The sequence below is a fragment of the Poecilia reticulata genome, chromosome 6 (genome assembly GCF_904066995.2).
Source record: "Poecilia reticulata chromosome 6, P_reticulata-male-v2, whole genome shotgun sequence".
In the NCBI taxonomy this organism is placed as follows: domain Eukaryota; kingdom Metazoa; phylum Chordata; class Actinopteri; order Cyprinodontiformes; family Poeciliidae; genus Poecilia; species Poecilia reticulata.
This window is the reverse complement of record NC_088835.1, coordinates 28,413,534-28,436,280: the sequence shown is the minus strand read 5'-3', so window position 1 is coordinate 28,436,280 and position 22,747 is coordinate 28,413,534. Positions and strand designations below refer to the sequence as shown.

The following is a 22,747-nucleotide window of genomic DNA, read 5'->3' as shown; positions in this document are numbered from 1 at the left end:
GTTCAGTTAATTATAGTAAAAGAAGAAGAAATATCCTATCTTTTTCTTCTTTTTCGAAAATGGGGAAATTTCAGTGAAACAGCAGCAAAGTGACAAGAAATAAAAAATATTAAAAACCGAATTAAAGCAAAAGAAAAGAATTTAAAAAGTTTCTGTCTCAGGAAAACGAGCAGGTTGCAGCAAATAAATCAAGATTTGAGTTAAAATCTTCCTGAAACAACCTCCTCCCGAGTTCCAATGAGATATTTATAGGGGAAGTAATTCATTCATTATTTTCATTGATCTAATGATAAAACCCGCTGACAGGTTTGCGGCGCTGCTGCCTCCTTGTGCTTTTGCTTTGGAAAAGAGGAAGTCGGCTGCTCTGCCAGGGGGTTGGAGGTGTGCGCAGACGTGCTTTTATTTTGAAATCCAGCCAGTATTTAGGTGTGAAGTGATTGGAAGAAGCTGCAGGCTCCCTGTTGCGCACTTGGCGGAACGTACAGCCACAGATCGCGGCGCTCCACGCGTGGACTGAACCGAAAATGACCTTCCCACGCCGATTTTTACGCACAGCTCTGTGAATGGATTCTTATCGATCCGCTTAGATGACAGGAGATCAACAGGGCCAACGCGTCTGAGCGCGCAGAGACTTTACGCATCCCCGGAGCGCAGCGGGACAGTCGAGCCTCTTGCGTGTTTACCTGCTGCGGCTTTTCTGGGACATTCTGGGCGGGTTCTGAAAGGTAAGGGCAGTTCCCACGGTCACAGCGCTCAGGTTTTAAGGTGAGACCGTTTCTAGCTCAGACTGTTAAACTCGGACACCCCGCTGAGCTGAGGGGCTTTTCTATCTGAAAGTGCGCAGCGGTGTAACACTTTCACTTTCGTCAAGGTGCGCGAAACGTGCGTTCCTCCCGGTTTGCGTCAGACGTTGCGCAGGTTTGGCTGTTGACATTTGTGACTCTTTATTAGGGCTGCAGATCCGGGTCACAGCCAGGTCTGCTCATGGTTCGGCTGCGGAGTGGAGAGGTGGAAGCGGTGCGCCTCTGCTCCCCTGGAATCATTTAGATAATCACATCAGATAATAAATATGGAAACAGGGACAGAGTTTGCGCTGCACCCAGAACTTCTGCACGAACATCTTTTTACCTCATTCTTCTGACTTTAATGTGAGTCTAGTTGGGTCTTTGACTCAGTTATTGTTTTTATTGATGTTTGTTGACACATTTTTTCTTTTTTATTCCATTTATTTGTTTATTTGAAAGCACAGAAACAGCAGAACAAGTCTAGGAGATGCATTGAGTATTTCTATGCATTGAAGTCCTAACATCCGTTTTCTTGCCTACATGTTCATATTAACAGTCTTGCAACTTATAAATCAAGATATAATAAAAATACTCGTTTCCTTCTTATATATTAATAACCTTAAAGCTTCATATTTATGTAAATCCTTGCAGATGTTCACATGGGTTTCAATCTGGCTTAAAATAAAGCAAATTATGTTTGGAAAAACTTATTCAGAGAGGAAATCAAATATTTGTCTTTAAGATCCAGCAGAAAACACAGAAACACAATTTGTTTGTTGTTGAATCTGAAAAATTCAAAGGTAGCAGGATTTTAGTTCCAGCCTGATGATGCATCTCTGATCTGCAGAAGTTTTTGTGCTTTCGTCTCTTTCATCAAGAGCTTTTAAAGCTGATTTCCTTTTAGTTTCTTAAAGAAATATGAGCTTCATCACATAAAAATGAACAGTGTTGTCAATAATGATGCCTCAATTGATTTCTGCATGGAAAATGTAAAGTGATTTCATGAAAAAATGTGATTCTTTCAGCAGATAAATGTTCATTTAATGTTCTTTGACATTTTTCTCCTCTGATTCACACGCTCTGCATTCCTCAGCACATTGAACGTTTTGTTTTGGGATTTGATTATAGCATTCTGGACCAAAACGTGCAAACATAAAACGGAGCGAGCGATGCAGTGAGTCAGTCTCGACCCGCGTGTTTCGCCTCCTCCTCCTGTTTGCTGCTGTATTTCAGAACCAGCCTGAGGTTTGGGGTTTTATATACATATATGTGTGCATGCTAACGTTTTGGGCGGCGTCAGTAGTTTTAGGATTAAGATGAGGTTTGGTGAGGTTCAGACTGTGGGCGTCCTGCGGTCGCTGTGACCAGGGGGGGGCGGGGGGGGTGATGCATCAGAACCGTCTGGGCTGCAGAAACCAGAGGGTAAAAATTCAACCTGTGCTGCATCTGAAGGCGGTTTCTCTTCTCGTCTCGACGTATTTGGTTCACTGCTCAGCCTGCTGCAGCTTTTCTAGGAGTCACTTCGGTTTTCACCTCTATTGTGAGGGTGGAAAAACCCAAACAACAAAAAAATGCATCAAAATCATGTGTGGTAATGACAATGAAATGTTTTCTGTCATGGGAATAAAGAGAACCAACCCACTTCTCAGGACTTTCCAGGAGAAAAAATGTTCAGATTTTAAACGGCTCTCAGGAAGTTGCTGTTTACTTGAATAAAGAAAACTGGTAACATTTTATTTGAAGGGGTGTGAATAAGACTGACATGACGCCGTCATAAACATGACATAACACCTGTCATGAACACGAAGGAGTCTTTATGAATGTTTATGACTGTTGTCATGAAGTGTCAGTCAGTAAATAATGACACTTTTAATGCAAAGTTGCTCTAAAAGTTGCATTAAAAGTCCATTAAAAGTGCCAACTTTGCATGATTTTGTAAATTATGATAATTTAATGCAAAGTTGGCATTTTTAATGGACTTTCAGTGCAACTTTTAGAGCAACTTTGCATTAAAAGTGTCATTTTTTACCGAATGACACTTCATGACAACTGTCATAAACATTTATAAAGACTCCTTCATGTTTATGACAGGTGTTATGTCAGTCTTATTCACACCCCTTCAAATAAAGTGTTACAGAAAACTGTTCAAAATTTATTTATTTTCTCTTTCTACCACAGAACTACAACAGTGTGTTATGACTACTGTAGATTTTTTTTTAAAAGAGTAAATTCTGCAAAAAATTTCAGAGATTTTCTCAAAAAACATGGAAGTTTCTGAGTTTGAAAATTAAAAAAAAAAATTCTAGAAAAAATCAGAAATTTTGGAATTATAATCAAAATCCTTCTGGAAACATCAATGAATTTTTTGATTTTGTAAAGTTGAAAATGTGCCAGAATAAGATTCAGAAATTTTTAGATTAAACTCAGAAATTTTCTAGAAAAATGGTGGAAATTTCTCAACATGAAAAGTCGCACATTTTCAGCGTCTTAAACTCAAAGAAAATTTCTAAAGTTGAACATTTTTGACTTTAGAAATTCAGAAAATTCCATGTTTGTTTCCTCAATAATTTTTGAGATCTCAAAACTTTTAAATTTCACCGTAGCAAATGTTTGACTTTTCAAAAAGAGATTTTTTAATATTAAAAAAAATCTCAAAATTTGACTATATTGATGCAACTCGTCTTTTCTTTTTGTTCCACCTCCAATGGGCCAAATGTGACGTCAAACAGAACATTTTCATTTCTACATCTATCATTTATACATCACAATATAAATATTTCTGTGTTTTCACCCAGTGCTGAGTGACTTGCAGTTTGGATTTAAATCAGCCAGAGTTCAGAGGGTGAACACTAAAACACCTTGAGTCCAGGTGACCTCTTACTTCCTCCCTACCGTCTTTAGCGCTCTTTAATCCCTCGTATCTCCCACAGTAAACACAGGAGACTCATAAAAATGTAGAAATGTTGCTTCCAGAAGCTCCTCCCACTCGCATACAAGGAATATTTTTAATATAACAAACAGTTTTCACAGTTACATTTTATTTAAGGCTTTCAATTCTTGTCTTTTTCTGTGTGGGTCTGTGGGATTCACCTTTCACCTGCTTTCTAAAAAAAGAAAATGAGGGAGAAATCACCATGGCAACCAGTGACTCAGCACTTTCTGAGTGTGGTTCTGTCATTATTCAGCAGCTGGATTTCTAACACAAGTAAGATTTTAATTTTAATGTGGCTAAAGGAAGGAAGTTGACGTTAAATCAATCAACTTAATTTATCCCATCAGGCAGGTTTTGTTGCTGTGAGGTGAGTCGGTTTTCTTGTTACATCAACACACAATATATCTAAATGTAACATGATTAAAAAAGTTCTCAATACTTTAAAATATTTTTAGGTTTCTGACTCAAATACAGTATTTGCATTAGGACAAGATTAAAAAACAAAAGTGAAATGAAACTAGACTTTCCATTTACCCAGAAACGATACTTTAGAGATGTTTGTTTAAACTGACTGAGGGTTGCTTCGGCCTTCCTGGTCCTGAAAGGTCACGGCGGGGTCACGGGTGCAGCGCTTTCAGTTTCTCCAGGTGTGTGGAAGCTGCATTCCTCGTGTGCTGCTGCATGAAAGCAAAGGTTTCTGACGGCTTTAGCAACACTTTGCACAGGCGCAGACGTTTCCCAGGACTGTCTGTCTGAGTTCCTGCAGCTCCGTTTCTTAGGAATCACACAGCAGCTCTGTAATTCCTGCTGCTTTTTGGTGTCAAATGTAGCAAAATGGCTGCTTATTTAGGTTAAAACCTCTGTTTTAATGCTTTAAATCATTGTCTTTTACCGTCTGTAGGTGGCGCTCCTCTTTATAAAATCTATTTCATTATCGTTTTGTTGTTTTGTTTTTGGCAGCTCCTCCATCTTGTGTCTTTGTGTTCACTAAGTAGTGAACTACGTCGTAGTGGGACATCGGAGGCAGCTTGTTCACGTCGTCTGACTTTCCTTCTCCATCGCTCAGGAAAATCTCCATCCTGATGCTGTTCATGTATCTTCCTCTCACACGTTGGTGAAGAGCGAATATCTTTTTGTTGGTCTGGAAGCCATGGGTCCGCTGTGCATTGCGCTGCACTTGCCTGTTAAAATGGCGCCGATCCAGTCCAGACCTGTGGTAACTAAGTATTGCGTCATAATTTATGTAATTACTTATTCTTGTTAATTACCAGGACGAAGCCCGCTGTGGAGCGGGCAAGCATGTGACACATTTATAAGGCTTCGTAATAACACAGACGGTATACCGAGTGTTCATTTCACCTCTGGTGGACAGCACGGACTTCAAACTTTATAAAAGTGGTGTTTTTATATTGCTTTTGTGGTTATTTACTTGAAAATAAAGCCAGGAATATGATCGATCATTTCCGCCTTACTGTGTTGGGGTCTAACTGTACCACATTTCGACACAACCAATGAAAATGTGTTGACGGTCTGTTGCTAGGTAGAACGGAGACACGTGGGGACAAACAAGGGGGGGTTGGATATGGCAAGAGACTAGGGAGAATTGATGCTGTGGATTTTACTAAGTGTTTCGATAGGTTTTTTATACAGTAAGTATGTTATTTAGAGTTTGTGGGGTGTGTAGTGTTAGTAGTAGCTCTGACGCACTGAGAAGAGAGACTGCGCGGCGGAATGGCCATTTAGACCTTGGCCTACAAGGGTTAAAACGCAATTATTTTAAGAAAAGATGACATTGATTGCAAATTTGATGCAGTTAAAAAACGACTGACTGATTGCCAGCCTGCTCATGTTTAATGTGTTTCCTGGTGAAGTTGCGCAACACTGCTTACATCTGAGTTAATAAGTTAAAACCAAATGAAACAATATGATGCAACACAAAGCAGTTTGGAAGTTGTAGCTCACTTTTCAGCTGAGTAGTGAATCCCTGTTTTCACACCAGAAATCCTGTCTGGGAGACACGTTTTTATGCTTCTGCCTCTAATCCGGTGATTTTTTTCCCCACATAGTTTTGGGATTTTCCATCAAAACCATTGCAGGGATTCGTTGCTTTGCTCCCGGTGCAGTGGAACGGATTGCTGGCATTTTTCAGAAGCAATAAAATATTTGATATGTTGGTTTTGGGGCTTCGTCCGTTGGAATAAAGATGCAGTCGGATGTCGACGCTCTTTATGGGGCTGAATTTGGTGGTTTATCTCAACCGTTCTGTTTCCAAGTTGGAAAGATTTGTGATTGTAAAAGCATCAAATGGGATTCATGACTGTAAATTCACCTGGGATTTTCTCTTGAAGGGGTAAAATCCAACACACAGGCTCAGATAAATTCACCTAAATCTCACTTTTAATGACATAAGTGTGCTAGTCTGGTTAGTGGTCATGATTGAGAGCGATTTCTCTTTGCAACACATTAATCTGACAACATTTGTAAAGGAGGATTCTGTATTTTCACAAGTTGGACTCTTTTCTACTGGAACGGTAAAATACCATGTAGACGAGCCAAACGCTGTCAGGAGAAAAGTGTTTTTTATTGAATTAAAGCTGCAGTATGCAACTTTTGTAAGACAAATATGTTTTTCGCATGTTTGTTGAACCTGCCGCCTTGCTGTGACGGTTTGGTTTGAGTCAAATAATCTGTGAAGAAATCAAACTCCTCTGCCGTCTTTCATTTCTCCCAGTGAAAACTACAGAAATGCACCACTCACAATCAGAAACATCGTCAATCCTGCAAGTGTACACGCTGCTCACACCCTTCCCCTGCCAAACAAATCAGCTTGATTGGCAGCGCTAAGACCCGCCTTCTGGCTCTGATTGGTTGGTTTTGATCAGTGCGTTTCTTCAGCAGCCAAGGGAGAAAGTGGAGGAGATCGATGTTTTCACAGATTATCTGTCTCATAACAAGCAAACTGTCACCACATGGTGGTTTAACAACCGACTGTGTGGTGACCTCTGACCCTCCAGTGGAGTTACAGAATAGAGGCCAACATGCAGCGTGTTTTTAAATCGATCATAGCAAATGACAAACACAATTTTTGGGTGAATAAATTTCTATTTTTTGCCATATCCACAATTCATAAAGAGTTTACAACAATTTCTGACTGGAATAGAAGCATCTTAGTAGTAGAGTAATAAAATTAATTATTAATTAATTAAGCTAATCATTTAAAAAGTATTTTTGAATTTGAATTTGATAAAAGAAAAGGAGTACATTTCCACAAAAAGGAGAAATTTTGAGATTATTCTCAGAAATTTTCTAAAATAAAATTTGATTCAATTTCTGAGCTCAAAAAGTTTAATATTTGCGAGAAAAAATTTCAGAAATTTTGAGACTAATCTCAGACTTATTCTAGAGAAAACATTTCTTTTTCAAAAGTTAAAACATTTCTAGGAAGGCTTTTGTAGGAAATTTGTAAGATTCTTAACACATTTTGTGTTTTTCTTGCAAATGTTCCAACTTTTTGAGCTAAAAAATGTACTTGTTTTTCTAGAAAATCTGATGTCAATCTCAAAATTTCAGATTTTTCTTTCTTGCAAATTTTTGACTTTTCAAACTCTGAACATGTTTATTTCTAGAAAAGCGTGGACATTTGAGTTACATTTGAGTTATTTCCCACAACGTTTTGACTTTTTGAACTCAAAAATTTTAATCTTTTTTCTGTAAAAATTGATACTAATGTCAACATTTCTGAGTTTTTTGTCATAAACTTTTTACTTTTGAACTTCAAAATTAAAAAAATATATATTCTAGAAAAATTAGATGGAAAACTTAAAATTTCTAATTTTTTTCTGTCAATTTTTTGGCTTTTCAAGCTCAGAAAATTTCTTTTTTTCTCTATAAATCTTCTGAAATTAATCTAAAAATTTCAGATTTTTTTTTACGTATGGCCCTAGTGGAGCACCAACTGCGTATTAAAAATAATATTTTGATTCACATTTGTTTGCATCGTGGACGTTTGCTTTAATTGTAACTGCTGCACAGATCTGTTCATCCTCATGAACCAACATTTGGTTTGCGTTCGGCTGCTGACCTTCGCAGCGGCGTGTTGATCTCCTGCTGCAGCGACGGCGTTTCGCCCTGCAGGGACTCTCTGAGTTATAGTTTGCTGGCTGCTCAGTCAGGTGCAGCTGCAGAGACTAAAGATGTTCAGCCTGAGATGTAAATCAAGGGACGATGACAGAGCGGGAGAGGGTAAATTTTGGCGGAGTCATAATTCAAATTAGTCAATATTTGTGTAATTCTTCCCCATAAATCTGAAGCAGAAATGGAGGAATGTTTAAAACTGGTTTTATTTTCTGATTAGTTTTATCCCCAGTGACATAATTACACCGTTTTTCCAACTGCATGGCTAATAAGCAGATATGCTGCTAGTTGGGTAAATTCATGACACATGTTGCTGGTTGAATTCTCAGAGACCTGATTCCCATCAGGACATCAGAGGCATTTCTGGGCGATGTGGGAGATTAACTGTGATCTTCCTGACAAAATCCAGAGAGCGCAGCGTTTAGAAGCATCGTCATAATGGGGATGGGATGGAATCGAAGAAGACAAAACCAACGCAGACCCACAAAAACACTCACACTGGACCGAATCTGTAAACTTTTGCTTTTATCTCTATGATCTCGTGTTTTCCTGCAGCTTGGCTGAGAATCTGCTCTGTGACAAAGGAGAAGGCGATTATACATTACAACGGGGACGCAGAGATCTCACAGTCACGGTCCAAACCGTTCTGGAGTCTGCCTTCTGTTGAAACGTGGTGATGCTGGCCAGAGCTGGAGGCCGTGATGTCTGAATACCACCAGTTTCATTTATGAACGGTTTTATGCAACAAAATGCTTTCAGACGTTGGGAGATACATGAAGTGCGTCAAAAATGTATATTCCATAAACCAAAAATGTGAACTTTTCGTCAGAGCTGGCTCAAATGTTCAATTATTCACCAAGATATTTTTATGTAAAGATTTTTCTTATGACTCTTTGTATTCCTGGTGGTTTAGAGGGAGAAATAAGCTCAGGGCGTTTTCACACCCAGTTTGGCAGACGAGGAATCAGAGATTCCTCAGGGAAGGAACCTTAACCTTAAAAACCCTAACCTATGTTTTCATCCATCCAGGACTTAATCAGGTCAAAGGTCACAAAAGAGGCAGCTAGCGTCACTGCAGACCCCACACACCCTGGACACAGGCTGTTTTGACTTTTACCTTCATGTCGGCGCCACAGAGCGCTGTTTGCAAAACCCAGACAGTTTCTGTCCTCCAGGCTCTCTGATCAGCAGCGAGAGCTCAGATCAATACCATACTTATCTTCTTCTTATATGTTTATATTTAAATCGTCTCCGCTGAGACCAAAGTGGAACCAAAGTCAAATTCGTTGCTTGTGTGCACAAACATTATGAATAATGTTGATTGAAGTTTGATTGATGATTTCTCAGATTTCCAAACCTCCACTTTTTTTTTGGTGCAGCTTTTATAAAAGCAAACAATAAGTCAAATCCTCACTTTCTGTGGAGAATTGCATCTGAAAGGCCTTTGTAGTCTGGATTACTGCTGAAGGTCGTGTCTTAATGGAGAGCAGATCTTCTCCCGCGTGTCGGTTTGTGTCCAGGCTGAAAGTGTCCAGCTGATCCCGACCACGGCTCTGCTAGCCATCAATGAAGTAATGAGTCATTCACAAACTATCTGCAGTCACAATAATATCAGTGTTGGATTTTTATGCAACAATAAAGCAGAGTAAATCAGGAAAACATGTCTGAGATGGATTTTTCAAATTATTTTTCAGAGCCATGTTGTCCAGCTAACTCAGAGCGTCTGGTTTAAGAGCGTAGACGGGGGATTCGGCTCAGTGGGAAGTGGTTTTCGGAATGTTTTCAGTTCGATTCCAGCTACTTTCTCCACCTGAAATCCAAGAATCATTAAGAAAAGACACCAAACTCCATAATCTGACATTTATTAAAACCTTTATTTCCCTTATGCACAAGATGAAGGATTGATGAACTGGAAGCGTCTGTTTTTGTGATAAAACCGTTTGATATTTTCCTTTCCGGCAGGATTTTTGCAGCGTTCCTGCAGCGTTCGCCTGGTAATTAGCCGGGTAATCGCACCGTTAAACAAACCAGGACTTGACCTCCAAACCTCAAAGGTCCATCTAAATCCTCCTCTGGGAGCTCTGTCTCACTTTTTTTTAGCACAGTGACTGATGGTAAAATGCATTAGGCCATTTATGAATTAACTTAATTTTTAAATTGAATAAATGCTGGTCAGACTTTGGCTCCTGCTGCTCGTCCTCTAAACAAATTACATTTTAGAGGACTTTTAAATAATCGGAAAATCTGCGATTTGTAGGGTTGTAACATCTAAAATGACTCCAGATGTATTAATAAACCTTCTGCTTCGATCCGCTCTGCTTTATTTAAAGGCAGTATTATATAAAATATACTTTTATGACGTGATTCCCTCATCTAAAACAAACCTGGAGTTTTGCCTTGATCTTTTTTTTTTGAGAAATGATTTAATCTCCAGGGGCTGCACAGTGGCGCAGTTGGTAGAGCTGTTGCCTTGCAGCAAGAAGGTTCTGGGTTCGATTCCCGGCCCGGGTCTTTCTGCGTGGAGTTTGCATGTTCTCCCTGTGCATGGTGGGTTTTCTCCAGGTACTCCGGTTTCCTCCCACAGTCCAAAAACATGACTTTCAGGTTAATTGGCCTCTCCAAATTGCCCCTAGGTGTGAGTGTGTGTGTGCATGGTTGTGTGTCTCTGTGTTGCCCTGTGATAGACTGGCGACCTGTCCAGGGTGACCCTGCCTCTCGCCCGGTACGCTAGCTGGAGAGGCACCAGCACCTTCTGACCCCACTGAGGGACAAGGGTGTAAGAAAATGGATGGATGGATTTAATCTCCATGGCAACCATTCAGATGAACTTCGCTCCGCCTTCAGGCTGCAGTTTCCGAGCTTCTGTCTCACAGAGCAGCTCTTCCCCCACTCAGCTCCTTCAGACTAGCCAGCAGCAATTAGCAAACACCTGGTGGAAATGCTCTCCAGCTGAGCTCATTACAGCAGCTACCTCTGGTAAAAACGTTGTTAAAGGGTTAAGAGGAGCCATCGCTTGAGGCTGAGTTTCAGAAAGAGCAGGAGCTTCTTAAAGAGACAGAGACACAATTTCAGATATGATGGACGTTTCAGATATCAATGTTTCAGTAAATTAAATTTAATGACGTTTAATAAAGATACTATTTTCTCCTCTGATGCACGAGCCTCAACAAATATCAGAAAATTTGAAAATGTGATTAAATGCCGTTTCTGTGTGAGGTTATGATGATAAAGTCAGTGGTGTCCTGAGGAAGATGTAACTCAAATGGAAACGTTTTCCAAGAACATTATTAGTGTTTTTGGGGCAATGAATGCTGTGCCATGAGTATTTTTTTTTTCATAACTTTTTATGGTCATCTCATTAGTTCCTCAAAAAATTGCAGTAAAATTCTCGGTCCATGTCGCCCGCCCTGAAGAGCAACTAATGAGTTCAGCTGAAACAACATCACTGGTGTTTCTTTTAACATAAATTATTATTTTGATCAATTTTAATCCATTGAAACCATATTCTGCACCTGGTTATGTAATGTTTTTGTTTTGTTTTGATTTATTTTTATGCACAGCTTGTAATTTATTGTAATTCTTTCTTCTCTTGGGCTTTGAGGCCTTTGCGGACGGCGCCGGTCTCCTGCGTGCGCCGTGCGTGTGTGTGGCGCATCACATTGATTCCTTGCGCACAGCGTGAAACATTTGAAGCAATCACAAACATGTACGCCACGATGATCCACCCTGTGCTACGAAGCCAAGGCTCAGTTTATTCATAATCAATGAAAGATGCAGAGCAGAACATAGTTTTACATCATTCCAGATTCAAACAAACCCAAAAGTTCAAGAGTCTCGACGAGCCACTGCATCTGTTCAGTCCCTCTAACGAGCAAATCGGAGCTCATGTCTCAGAATAACCCTGACAGCTGTGATAAACGGAACCACATGAGCAGAAAACTACCGGTTAGGAACAGGACAGGCGATGCTTCACTGATGTGTAACTTCATATCAAAAACTTTCCCATCGAAGTTTTACAGCTCCCGGAGTTTTTTTGTTATTTCTCGACTCTTCCGGATAATCCTTGGCTGTGTGAACTTTCCTGTCGGTTCGCTTCCCGCTGCCTGCCAGAGTCTTCAGCCATTTACGCTGCTGGAAGTCTGTTTTTGAGTCTCTGAGTCAAAACAATCTTACGTTGGACTCGTAAAGTCTGAGAGTTGGAGTTGCACCTGGTTACCAAAGCGTGATCGAGTTACAGCCGGACAACGCGGAGTTTTTTGGTTTTTTGGCTTTGAGTTGATTTTGCGAAGAGAAATAGGCGAAGACAGGTTTAAGAGTTACATTTAAATATAGATTTATTACAGATAAGTTGTTTTAAGCTTTTGCTTGAGCAACATTGGTGCTTTTCCAGCAGCTGGTTTATTTGTTTTTACAAAGTAAAACTCTGTTTCAGCTCTGCAAAAACACAAAATCTTGCCAAGTAAATTTCATCTGGTTTCTAGTGCAAATACCTTATTACAATTACAGCTTGCAAAAAACTTTTCAGGAACACATTGGAGTTTGTTTTAAGTCAATACTTGCTTAAAAAGTTAGCATATTATTAGACATATAATAAGACATTTTTCCTGTGTTGTAAGTGAAATAATCTGCTGATGTACTTTTTCATCAATTTTAAGGAATTGTTGACTTAATAAAAGCTGAAAAGTTACTTTTAAGTTCGTTTTGTCTTATTTTAAGTGTAATAAGGCATTTGCACTGGAAACTAGACCAAATATACTCGGTGAAATTTAGTGTTTGTGTAGTGAGAGTGATGAAACTGGATTCTGGAAAGCTCCTGGACCGGTTTGCCAAAATGTTTTGGGTCGCTGTCCTCCTGGGCCGTGAGGCTCCGTCTGATCCAATCAGCTCTCCCGGATATTTTTGTGAATCTGAGCAGGCCGCTCGTTGCTCTTCGCTCCTGAATTCATCCACCGTTTGGCTTCTGTCTCCGGTTTAAGTTCTGGGCTGCAGCTCTGCTCCACCAGCCAGACTTATTATTATAAACACTTCAGACACAAAAGGCTTTCCTGCACGTGCAGGATCTCGGTTTCCTGGTGTTAACGTTACAGCCAGAGGCCAAAGTTTGGCCTCTTTAATGCAAAAAGTAGTTACAATTAGAGGTGCGTAATTTTTCAAAACAATCCTGCCAGTGAAACATGGTAGCTGTTCCAAATATTCCTTTGGGATAATATACTTTATTAAAACACTTATTCTGTGATTACAATATTTTTGAGTCACATGCAGCGCTAGCACCAATCGAGTCTTTGGAAGTGATCAATAAGGCGGAGGTGGGCAGAGTACTTGGTGTGCCAGTTTATGATTCCCATGGGCAAAATGTGGCATGTGGAACAAAAGATAAGTTCCCCCTTAGATCTTGATGCGTTTTAACCAAACAAATGAACTTTACCCACACGAATGTGCATTTATTGCCATTTCTAACCAAACATTAAAATAATGAATTAAATATATTGTAGTTGCCTTGATGGCAGCTTCAGTTTTGGATGCTCCGTCCTCTCAAGTCGCTCCACTTTGTGGCGAGAATGCATGCACGGGTCTTGTTCTGGTTAGACAAGAATCCTGGTCATGGTCGCAGGTTTTCTCCAGATCCGAAAAACACATGTGAAGAAGACGACCAAACTCTCATGACCCCAACAGCAGATCCACAACGGTAAAGTTCCTGAAGACCGCTGATCGAGGGCAAACATTCCTCGGGAAGCTGAGAAGTGTGACACTCACTTCTCATTCACCTTTCTTAAAGGGGACCTATTATGCAAAATTCACGTTTTGCACATTTTTGTTGTTCCATTTGGATTTCTACTGCTTCTAAAAACACCCCAAGTTATTAGAAAATAAAAACAGCCATTTTGTGGCAATTAGTTCATGTTTTTTTTTCTATCTTGAAAACCTTCAGAATGTAACGTCACAAATCAGCAGGCACTGACCGTTACCTAGCAACCCCAGCAGAGTTCCACCGGTTACCTGGCAACTGCAGCAGAGTTCCGCCCGTAACCTAGCAACCCCAGCAGAGTTCCGCCCGATACCTAGCAACCCATGACGAGCTCCAGCACGTTTGGTCAGCTGGTTTTGCTGCTGTATGTGTTGTACAATGGCTGCTGTAAGAAACAAGTGTTTTGCTTTTGACTTACCGTCCAGAAACCACTTGTTTCTGCATTCTTGTTGGTTGCGCAGGAGGCTCTACTAATGCTTTTCAAAGATAAACGCATCAGTTTTTACCCTGTGTTCAAATGAAAAGCCTCCATCTACATCAACCACCTGTCCTGCTGGTCTGAACTGTAATGGCCACCATGCAGGCCATACTTGATTTACCTGTTTTATAATATATATACGGACAAGGGTGTAAAGAAAATGGATGGATGGATAATATTTATATTTATTACACAACTGAAACCATAAATGAAATGTGTTATAATATCTCTGTAAGCAAAATTACCCTTCAAAAAGTGTTAATAATCAGAATGTTTTCTTGACTCATTTATTTTCTTGATAACATGTATAAAAATATATTTTAAAAATAAAGAATAATGTGTAGAATAATGTAATGCATATGGACGTAAAAAGTCAATAAGTTCAGACTTCTGCCTACCTCATTTTCAAACAAATAGTTATCTAAAAATATGTCATGATATTTGAAAGGGTTTGAAATATAAAGTAAAGTAAATGGAAAATATTAAGGTTATGTAATTACTTTTTGCCAAAGGCTTAGACTCTTATCTTCACATACATTTGGTTTTGTTTCAGATCTGAATTTTCTTTCTTCACTTGTGCGTAAAAAAAAAAAATCCAATAAACATTTTTGATAACATTTCAAGTTTTAAATAAAAACATGTAAGGAAACCCACAGGGCGCGTGTTTATCCGCAGCTCAGTTTAGGTCGTGGTCAGACTCCTGCAGACATTTGCTGGATTCTCCTCTCTTCTGCTTTCTCCTCCAGACTATCGGCAGCAGAGTCTGGAGCTGTGAGCTGCCTCAGTCGGTCTGAGAGGCTCGGCGGTGCCATGAAGAGCTGAGGCAGGCAGCCGCCCCATGCGTGTCCATCCGCACAGCGGAGAGCTGCAGGCATCGCTGTCGTGTTTGTGCTGCGTTTGAAGCACCGTGGGAAAGCCGAGCAGCATGGTGCAACCGTCGCTGTGCTTCCTGGGGGGCCTTTTGGGTAAGAGACGCACGCCTCGCTTTTTGCTGATGTTCAAGCTGATTCTCCATCTGAGCGCAATCTGCTGACGGCAGGAAAGCTCCCTGAAACATGTCGGCGATAAGTGAGGACTCTGTGACGGATTATCAGGTCCACATGGGCTCAGTTTACCACCTGCGGTTCAGAAATGTCTCAGTTCTGGAAGGTTTTCGTCTCGTTTCGGGAACTTTTTGTCACTGCAAAACAACAAAACTGGATGGATTCTGCAGGATTTGTCCGGGTCTCCTGTGTTATCAAAGCGTTTGGTGATGATATTTGGCTGTTTTAAGAAAAACGATTGGATTTCCTGAATGTGATTGAAACGGAGGTTTTTAGTGGACAGTCGTTATTCACTTTAATTCATTCATCCTTATGGAAATCACAACAACGACGCAGTTTGAGCAGATTTTACTCAAACAAGCCAGAATTTTACTGACTTCAGGGGAGAGCTTGGGGTTATGTTGGATAAGTCAAGTCAGTCAGTATCTTACCTCTTATTTCTCTAATTCAGAAGAACAACTCTTTGGAATAGTGACTTTGGCTACTTTAGCTTTCTAAACAGATGCCTATGATATAAAAGATGCACCTAGATTGAAACATTTAGTAGCTACAGCATCTAAAATCTCAGCCTCTGTTCATTAACAGCCTTAAAGTTGGAGTAAAACCAGATGAAAATTGTCACACAAATAAAAATATCTGTGGTTAAAGTTGAAAGAATTTCTTTCTCTTTTTTTTGTAACGAGAAAATTAGTTAAATGTTGGGGGAAAAAAATTGTTTTTGGGATGTTAAAATCAACATTAAGTGTTATTTCAGCACAGAAATCAGCTTTTAGTTTAAAAATGCTTTTATTTTGAAGGCGACTGCTGTTTGCGGAGCCAAATGAACGATGTAGTTTGTACTAACAGACCTCAGTGTGAGCTAAAAGGAGGGACTGATGCAGAATGTTGAGCTTTAACACAACATAGACTTCTTCTCGGTAAGAGCTGCATGATTTATCATCACAGTATCATTTAAATAACTTCACAAAAACCAAAAGCGGTTCCTGTTCGCTGTTATTCCTCGTTGTCATGCATATATCAGATGTTTTTTCCTCTAATGGTTTGGACCCCGTTAGTTTTATGCCTTTGTCTGCTGACGTTCCTGGAGGCGTACCACAAGGCTCCATACTTGGATCTCTGCTTTTCCAGTGTATTTACTTGGTGCCGTTTTCCAAATGTTTGTGTTTTTGTTTCATTTTTATGCTGATTTAAACTGGATTTTCCCACTGAAGCCGTCCGGCGTTTTGATGACTGACTTTTTCATATTTGTAATTAAATACCACTGAATTTTCTACGTTTTAATCAATGCAAGATGGATTTCATGTCCCCAGAAAAGCCCTTTCCTCCCTGGTGCTTCATGAAAAACCCAAATTACAAATCTGGGACCTGAAACTTGGAGGAAAACGATTAAGTTTGTTTTGTCCAGAGACAATTAAACATGACTTTCTTACTCCATTTCTCTGTTGCTCTCCTTTTGGCAATTGGTCAAAGTTTTTCTAGCTGGTTAGCAGCTGGTGCAAAGCATATTTCCATTCTGTGACTTTGCCACATCTTTCTTATTGCTTTATTGAGTGAGACGGAGCTGACAGATCAGTTTTAAATCATGCAAAGTTCTCTTACAAATGAGTTTTTCAGACCAACAAGCAGTCAAGTGGAACCATTTTAAAATACATAATCACTTTAATCTTTTTAAGGTTTAAACAGTTTTATAGATTTGTTTGTTGTAAAAGGAGGTAGTTGGTTAAATTGGGGGAAAAAAACATAATGTGGACAATTTTTCTTTCTTATTTGAAGAATCTCCAATTTATAACATGTTTGCACTTGCAATAAAACATCTGACCCATTTTAAAACCTTTTACTTTTTGGATATAAAAATGTCTCAAACAGAGACGATCCTGTTTTCTTGCCCTGCTCTCTCTTCCTCCTCTCTCTTCCCAGGCTGAGCCGCAGGCCGCAGGTCTTGTTTGGTTTTTTTGTTTGGTTTTTTTAGGCTAAATCTTTATCCTGCTGCTGGTTTGCAGAACCAGACGTGAAATTAGTTTCTTTATCTTGTTTTGTAGCATTTGTGTGAGATTTTACTCACAGGGGAGCCAAATTGAGCAGAATATTCCCGATTATGAGGTTAAATAACTGACCCATATGCAGGGCCGTGCAGAGGCCATTAAAGGGGCAGCAGGTGCTCAACAACAAAAAAAGGCCCATCTAACCACCTTCTAGGACAGAATATTAACAGCCTCTCAGCTTTCAGAGTTTAATAAACAATGATAAATTACAGAAATGTGAGATATACAATCAAAGCTAACAACATCTCCATATAGAGCATAACACTATGCATATGTAAGATATTATATTAGTAATTTCTTTCTGCAGGTCTATTTTGTTATAGAAAAGTTTTTCAATATTCAAACCCGCAATTCAGCAAGATATAGACCACCAGACATATTTTGTCTTTACAGAATTACACTATTAAAAATATAAACAAGGACACAATGCAACCTTTTAGTGACTGTAATCTATAAAAATATCTGCCTGTTTGCTACAGTGGAGATGAAGACGGTCCATTCAGGAAAGCAGAGCTGCATCAAACTTTAATGTGGAACTGCAGAAAAAAAAGAAAGAAAGGCAAATATTTAATTGTTAATGTCAGCATGAGAAAAGCTACTGAGTTTTGCTTAAAAAAAACTTTAAAAAAATGTAAATCACACATTTTTGTCTCATAAAGTTAACTTTCTTTTTTGCAAAAACAAACTTATTTGCGCTTGTCAGAAATCTTTTCTTAATATTCTAAGTTTTTGTTTGTGACTCAAAGTTTTGCTTGTGATTCTCACATGACGTCTTTAGCAGGACCTAAAATCACAACAAAAGATTTATGATGTGTGCAAATAAATGTTTATGTTTGGTAAAAATGAGTTATTTAATTTTTTAAAAAGTATTTTAAACAGTATTTTTTTTTTTTTAAAGAAATCATTACAATTCCAAAAGTTTTGATTACAATTTTATTTTACTTAACTGAGGTTAGTTTTTTTTTTCCATTGAATAATTAGGAAACAAATTTAACTTCATACGAACCACGAACACAACAGAGACACAATCAGATGACTGATTATCCCGCGATAATAACTCAATAGTCCATAGAAAAACCTTATAAGCTTGTATTAAAGCAGAAAGTACGGCGGCCGCCGTAAGAATGGCTTACAGTATCAATTATGCCGCATGAACTGATCAGTAGATTATTGCGAGCGAACGCAAAACCTTTTGCGAGGGAACACAAAAGAAAAAAAATTCCCCATGTCCCCTGGAGGACTCCGTAAAACGTAGTTAAAGTCTGGGTTGAGTTTTCTCCCCCTTCATTATGACAAACTTTTATTACATTCATTATATCTATCATGGTTATTCAGGGTGAGTTATTTTTAATTCTAAATGAATATCCTTGTTGGACAATTATTTAAGTGTTATTCTAGTTCAAGATACATTTATCTAACGCCAGAATAAATGAAATGTACATTATGCAGCAAAGGAAATTAGAAGATTGGACATATATCCATTATGGAGATGATCGGTTTTGGACGGGTGATGTGCCCTTATTGCATAAGCGATACTAAAGAATGACTGATATCATTAAAGGTACAGGGGAGCTTTTTAGTTGTCTAGCTTTGCTAGGAAAGTCGTTAGCTAGCAGCTGGCTAATAGCACAACAACAACAGCCTAACGTCTGTATGATAAAAATACTGAATCGATAGATAAGAACAGTTTCTCCTCACCTGGCTGTCTCCTCCCCTCAGTAGTTCTTCAGAGAAAGGCAGACGCAGAGGCCTGTCAGTGTCTGTTGTATTTCATTACCTCTCTGCTTAAACCGCGACTCCGAGCTGAAGCAGAAACGATACGTTCAACGTTTTCCGTCATCTGACAAGTAGCAAGTCTACTCCACTTTATTCACCAAAAACGTTTTTTTTTATTCACCAAAAACTGTTCTGTAATCTGGAACGTTCACTACGTTGAGCTCCAGTTAGCCGCTTTATCTCACTGTGAGAGAGGCAACTGCATCATGCGTCACGGGCAAAAGGTCAAAGGTAACAAGGTGACCAGAGGGCTTATTATGTTATACAAAAAAGAAACAAAAAAGCAAAGAATTTTAGCACATGTTTTCATGTGTCAGAAGAGGGCTTAGGAAGTAATAATACAAAAAAAAAAAATTAATTTGACCAAAAGGGCACTTGGGGGCAAGGAGCAAGAGGGGCAGGTGCTCAAGCCCCCCCAGACACCCCCCTCTGCACGTGCCTGCCCATATGGTTCTCTTGAGACTTTGTGAAAAAAGCTTCCTTCTGGCAAACCTTGCCGTTTAAATTCCCACATTGAGTCCTTTAATTAATTAATCGACTCACTCTTTAACTCTGCAGATATTTATTTTGTCTCTTCGTGTTATGAAACGAAAAGAAGCATTTATGTGAAATTTACAATTTTACAAGAATATCCGAGTCAGATCAGGTAACTCAAGAGAAAATGCCAACATTTTTTGGTTTTATTTTATTTTTTTCTTTACATTTTTGATATTTGTTTATGTCATTTAAGACCACTTCTGTTGAAGACAGGAAAGCCCTGCAGGGACCACAGCCTGGTCTTCATTCATAGAGTAAAGGTGTGAGTTAAGCTCAGGTTAAGGCCAGAGCTGGGAATGCGTCGGATCAGGTTGGGCACAAAGGAATGAAATTCAATACAAATTCCCCATATGGTCTCAAATCTAGATGTGTTTGTAATTTAAAGCAGGTGGGAGGTAGAGAGCTTTGTTGTGATTAAACAAGACGTCTGTTTGAAATGGAAATAAAATCAACCAACGAAGCGTGTCGCCGCGCTGCTGGAGGAAATCCGGAAAGGGAAGAAATCAGTTTCTGATTTGATTGGAGAAAAAAGGAGCTTAATATTCAGCTGAATGCGTCGGCGGCGACACATTTTACAAGCCAACCTTGCTGCACCGTAACTCTGCGACACTTTGCGCTTTCTGAAAAACTCCAACGGTTTCTGAAGAGGGAGACGTTGCGCTCTCCAGTCAGTTTCGGGTTAATTTCACTCCCGCCGTTGCAGGAAGAATGTTTTTATTTGTTTTAATCTGATGAAGTCGTTTTAATGTACTGTAAATTGTAAATAACTGCGAGATATGGAAAGTTGTTATGGAGAAATGGGCAAAGATATTTACTCAGCGCATCATATAAAGAACTTCGTACAATTAAAATAAGCAAAAATATCCAGGCGGAGATTTGAGGCTTAAAGATTTGGCATAAATAATTTCCCTACAGACAGACGATGGCCTTTTGCCATCAGCTGGACCGTCCAGCTGAAACAACATTCAAAGTTTAAACGATTTAATGAAAGTTGGACTTTACCTGACTCGTTTGGCGTTTTGACGCCTCGCACAGTTTGTTCTAAATCACAGTTTAATAAAATGATTTGATATTTTCACACTGAATGTTCAGCTTAATATGACGATACACACCTCATATAGCTTATACTAATATAATATAAAGTCAATTGATTTAAACTACTTTTATTTTCTACAGATTCACCTCCACATGTGCAGCTTAGGCATAAAAATTTATTTTTTTAGAATTGCAACTAACGACTATTAATCGATGAATCTGATAGTGACATCATCACATTTGATTAAACTACTTTATCAATTTCAAAAGCATCCAAATAAACAAATAATTCAGTTTCTTTCTTACGTAAGAAGCTCTCCTGTAGTAAACATTTGTAGCAAAAGATGAGTCTTCTAACATTTTGAAGATGAATCTTCAAAATGGACGAAATGTTCGTCCATTTTTGCTTTTCTAGCATCAATACAGAGCCGATCGATTAATAATTGGATTTCAAAAGGTGAAGACAAAACTGACTTATAAGTAACTTTTCAGTAAGATATGGAGGTTGTTTTAAGTCAATAATTCCTTGTCGATGAAAAAGTGCCAGTAACTCAGGGAATTATTTCACTTATAACATGGAGAAATAATCTGCCAATGAAACCAGCTTTTTTCTGCAATTTTAAGGAATTATTGACTAAAAACAAGCTCTAATATCTTCCTGAAAAATTACATGTATGTCAGTTTTATTTCATGTTAAATCAGATATTTGCACTAGAAACTAGACCAGAATCACTTGGTAGGAATGAAATCTGAAACAAGCAGCCAGTGTGTAAAATAAAAAATAAAAAAATGAATGAAGCATTTTCTGTGAAGCAGCGATCAAACGGTTTGGTGATCCATATCTGCTTCCTCAACATGACAGCCCAGAGCAACGCCCTGATTGCTGAAGATGAAGCCCTCATCTCTCCGTCCATCTCGCCGCTCTGGGGGGAATTGGTTTGTTTTCTTACATGGATCCAATGTTTTTTAGAAAAAGAAAACATGTTTTTCAAAGGGCGGAGGTGCGGATTTCCAAAGAGCCCTGAAGCTCCGCGTTGGTCATTTGATTTGAATATTTGTGGTGATCGTTGGGCTCAAACTCCCGGTTTGGTCTGTGGTTACATGTAGATCATGGCTTTTATTTCCATGTTTTATTTTCAGACTTTTTGTGGTTTATAAATCATATTATTTTGATTATTTACATTTTTATGATTTTGTTTTGTAGTGGTTTTAATTGTGGTTGAGATCATGTTCAATCTTCTTTGATTTCTTTGTTGGTCCAGATTTTCCCGTTTTTAAACATTTTTAGGCATAAATATTAGGACCTGATATTTTCTTCATCTTGTCAAATTATTGTCTCTGATTGGTTCATTCCTTAGTTTATATCTTAACTAGCTTGTCGAATGTTTCCTTTTTTTTATTATTTTTAGTTTTTGCATCAAGATTTTTGTCATGAATTTAAATCTGGCCCTTTCTGTGTGGAGTTTGCATGACTGGACCAACCTAAACGTCTTCATATTAAATTAAATTGATGTTAAATGTTTGTGCAGCAAAACTTTCATTTTCATTTGCGCTGCTATCATTTTAAAGATATCATTAAATGTTTCCAGAGATCGTCAAAGGTCAACCAGCCCTTCCACATTTTTAAAAAAGTTAAAAAAAACAACAACAAAAAAAACATTTGGTATCAATCAACTTTTCCTACAAATATTTTAGCTCCATTTTTTGTCAACAGGTTAATGTTTTTATTGTCTGGTTTCAAAAACCTTGCAAATGTAATATCACAAATCAGCAGGCACTGCCCCGTTACCTAGCAACACCAGCAGAGTTCCACCCGTCTCCTAGCAACCCCAGCAGAGTTCCACCCGTCTCCTAGCAACCCCAGCAGAGTTCCACCCGTCTCCTAGCAACACAAGCTGAGCTCCATCACATTTCGTCAGCTGGTTTCACTGCTGTGTGCTCTGTACAATGGCTGCGAGAAAAGACAAGAGTGTTGTTATTGACTTACCATCCAGAAACCATTTGCTGAATTCTTGTTGGTTGTGCAGGAGGTTCTACTAATGCTTTTCAAAAATGTACAGTTGTATAATTACGCATCTGTTTGCTGACATTTTCACGTGTAAACGTTAAGTTGGGGGTGTGGCCAGCAGGACAAGACACCCTAAAACAGCAAGCTGAGCAGGCTAAAATGTTGTTATATAGGCATAATTTTGTTAAAAAATTAAAAATTAAAAAAATGTGATGAACATGTTTTGTGAGG

General features: G+C 38.9%; 1 protein-coding gene across 1 annotated transcript in view; it reads left to right on the top strand.

The window, feature by feature from the left end:
- The first annotated feature begins 413 nt into the window (after window positions 1–413).
- il34 (interleukin 34) overlaps window positions 414–22,747 on the top strand; it is a 67,521-nt gene continuing 45,187 nt past the window's right edge. The window contains exons 1-2 of the mRNA XM_008412570.3: window positions 414–725; window positions 14,822–15,040. Coding sequence (XP_008410792.1) covers window positions 15,001–15,040 — 40 coding nt within the window. The 5' untranslated portion in view covers window positions 414–725; window positions 14,822–15,000. The remainder of the gene's footprint in view (window positions 726–14,821; window positions 15,041–22,747) is intronic.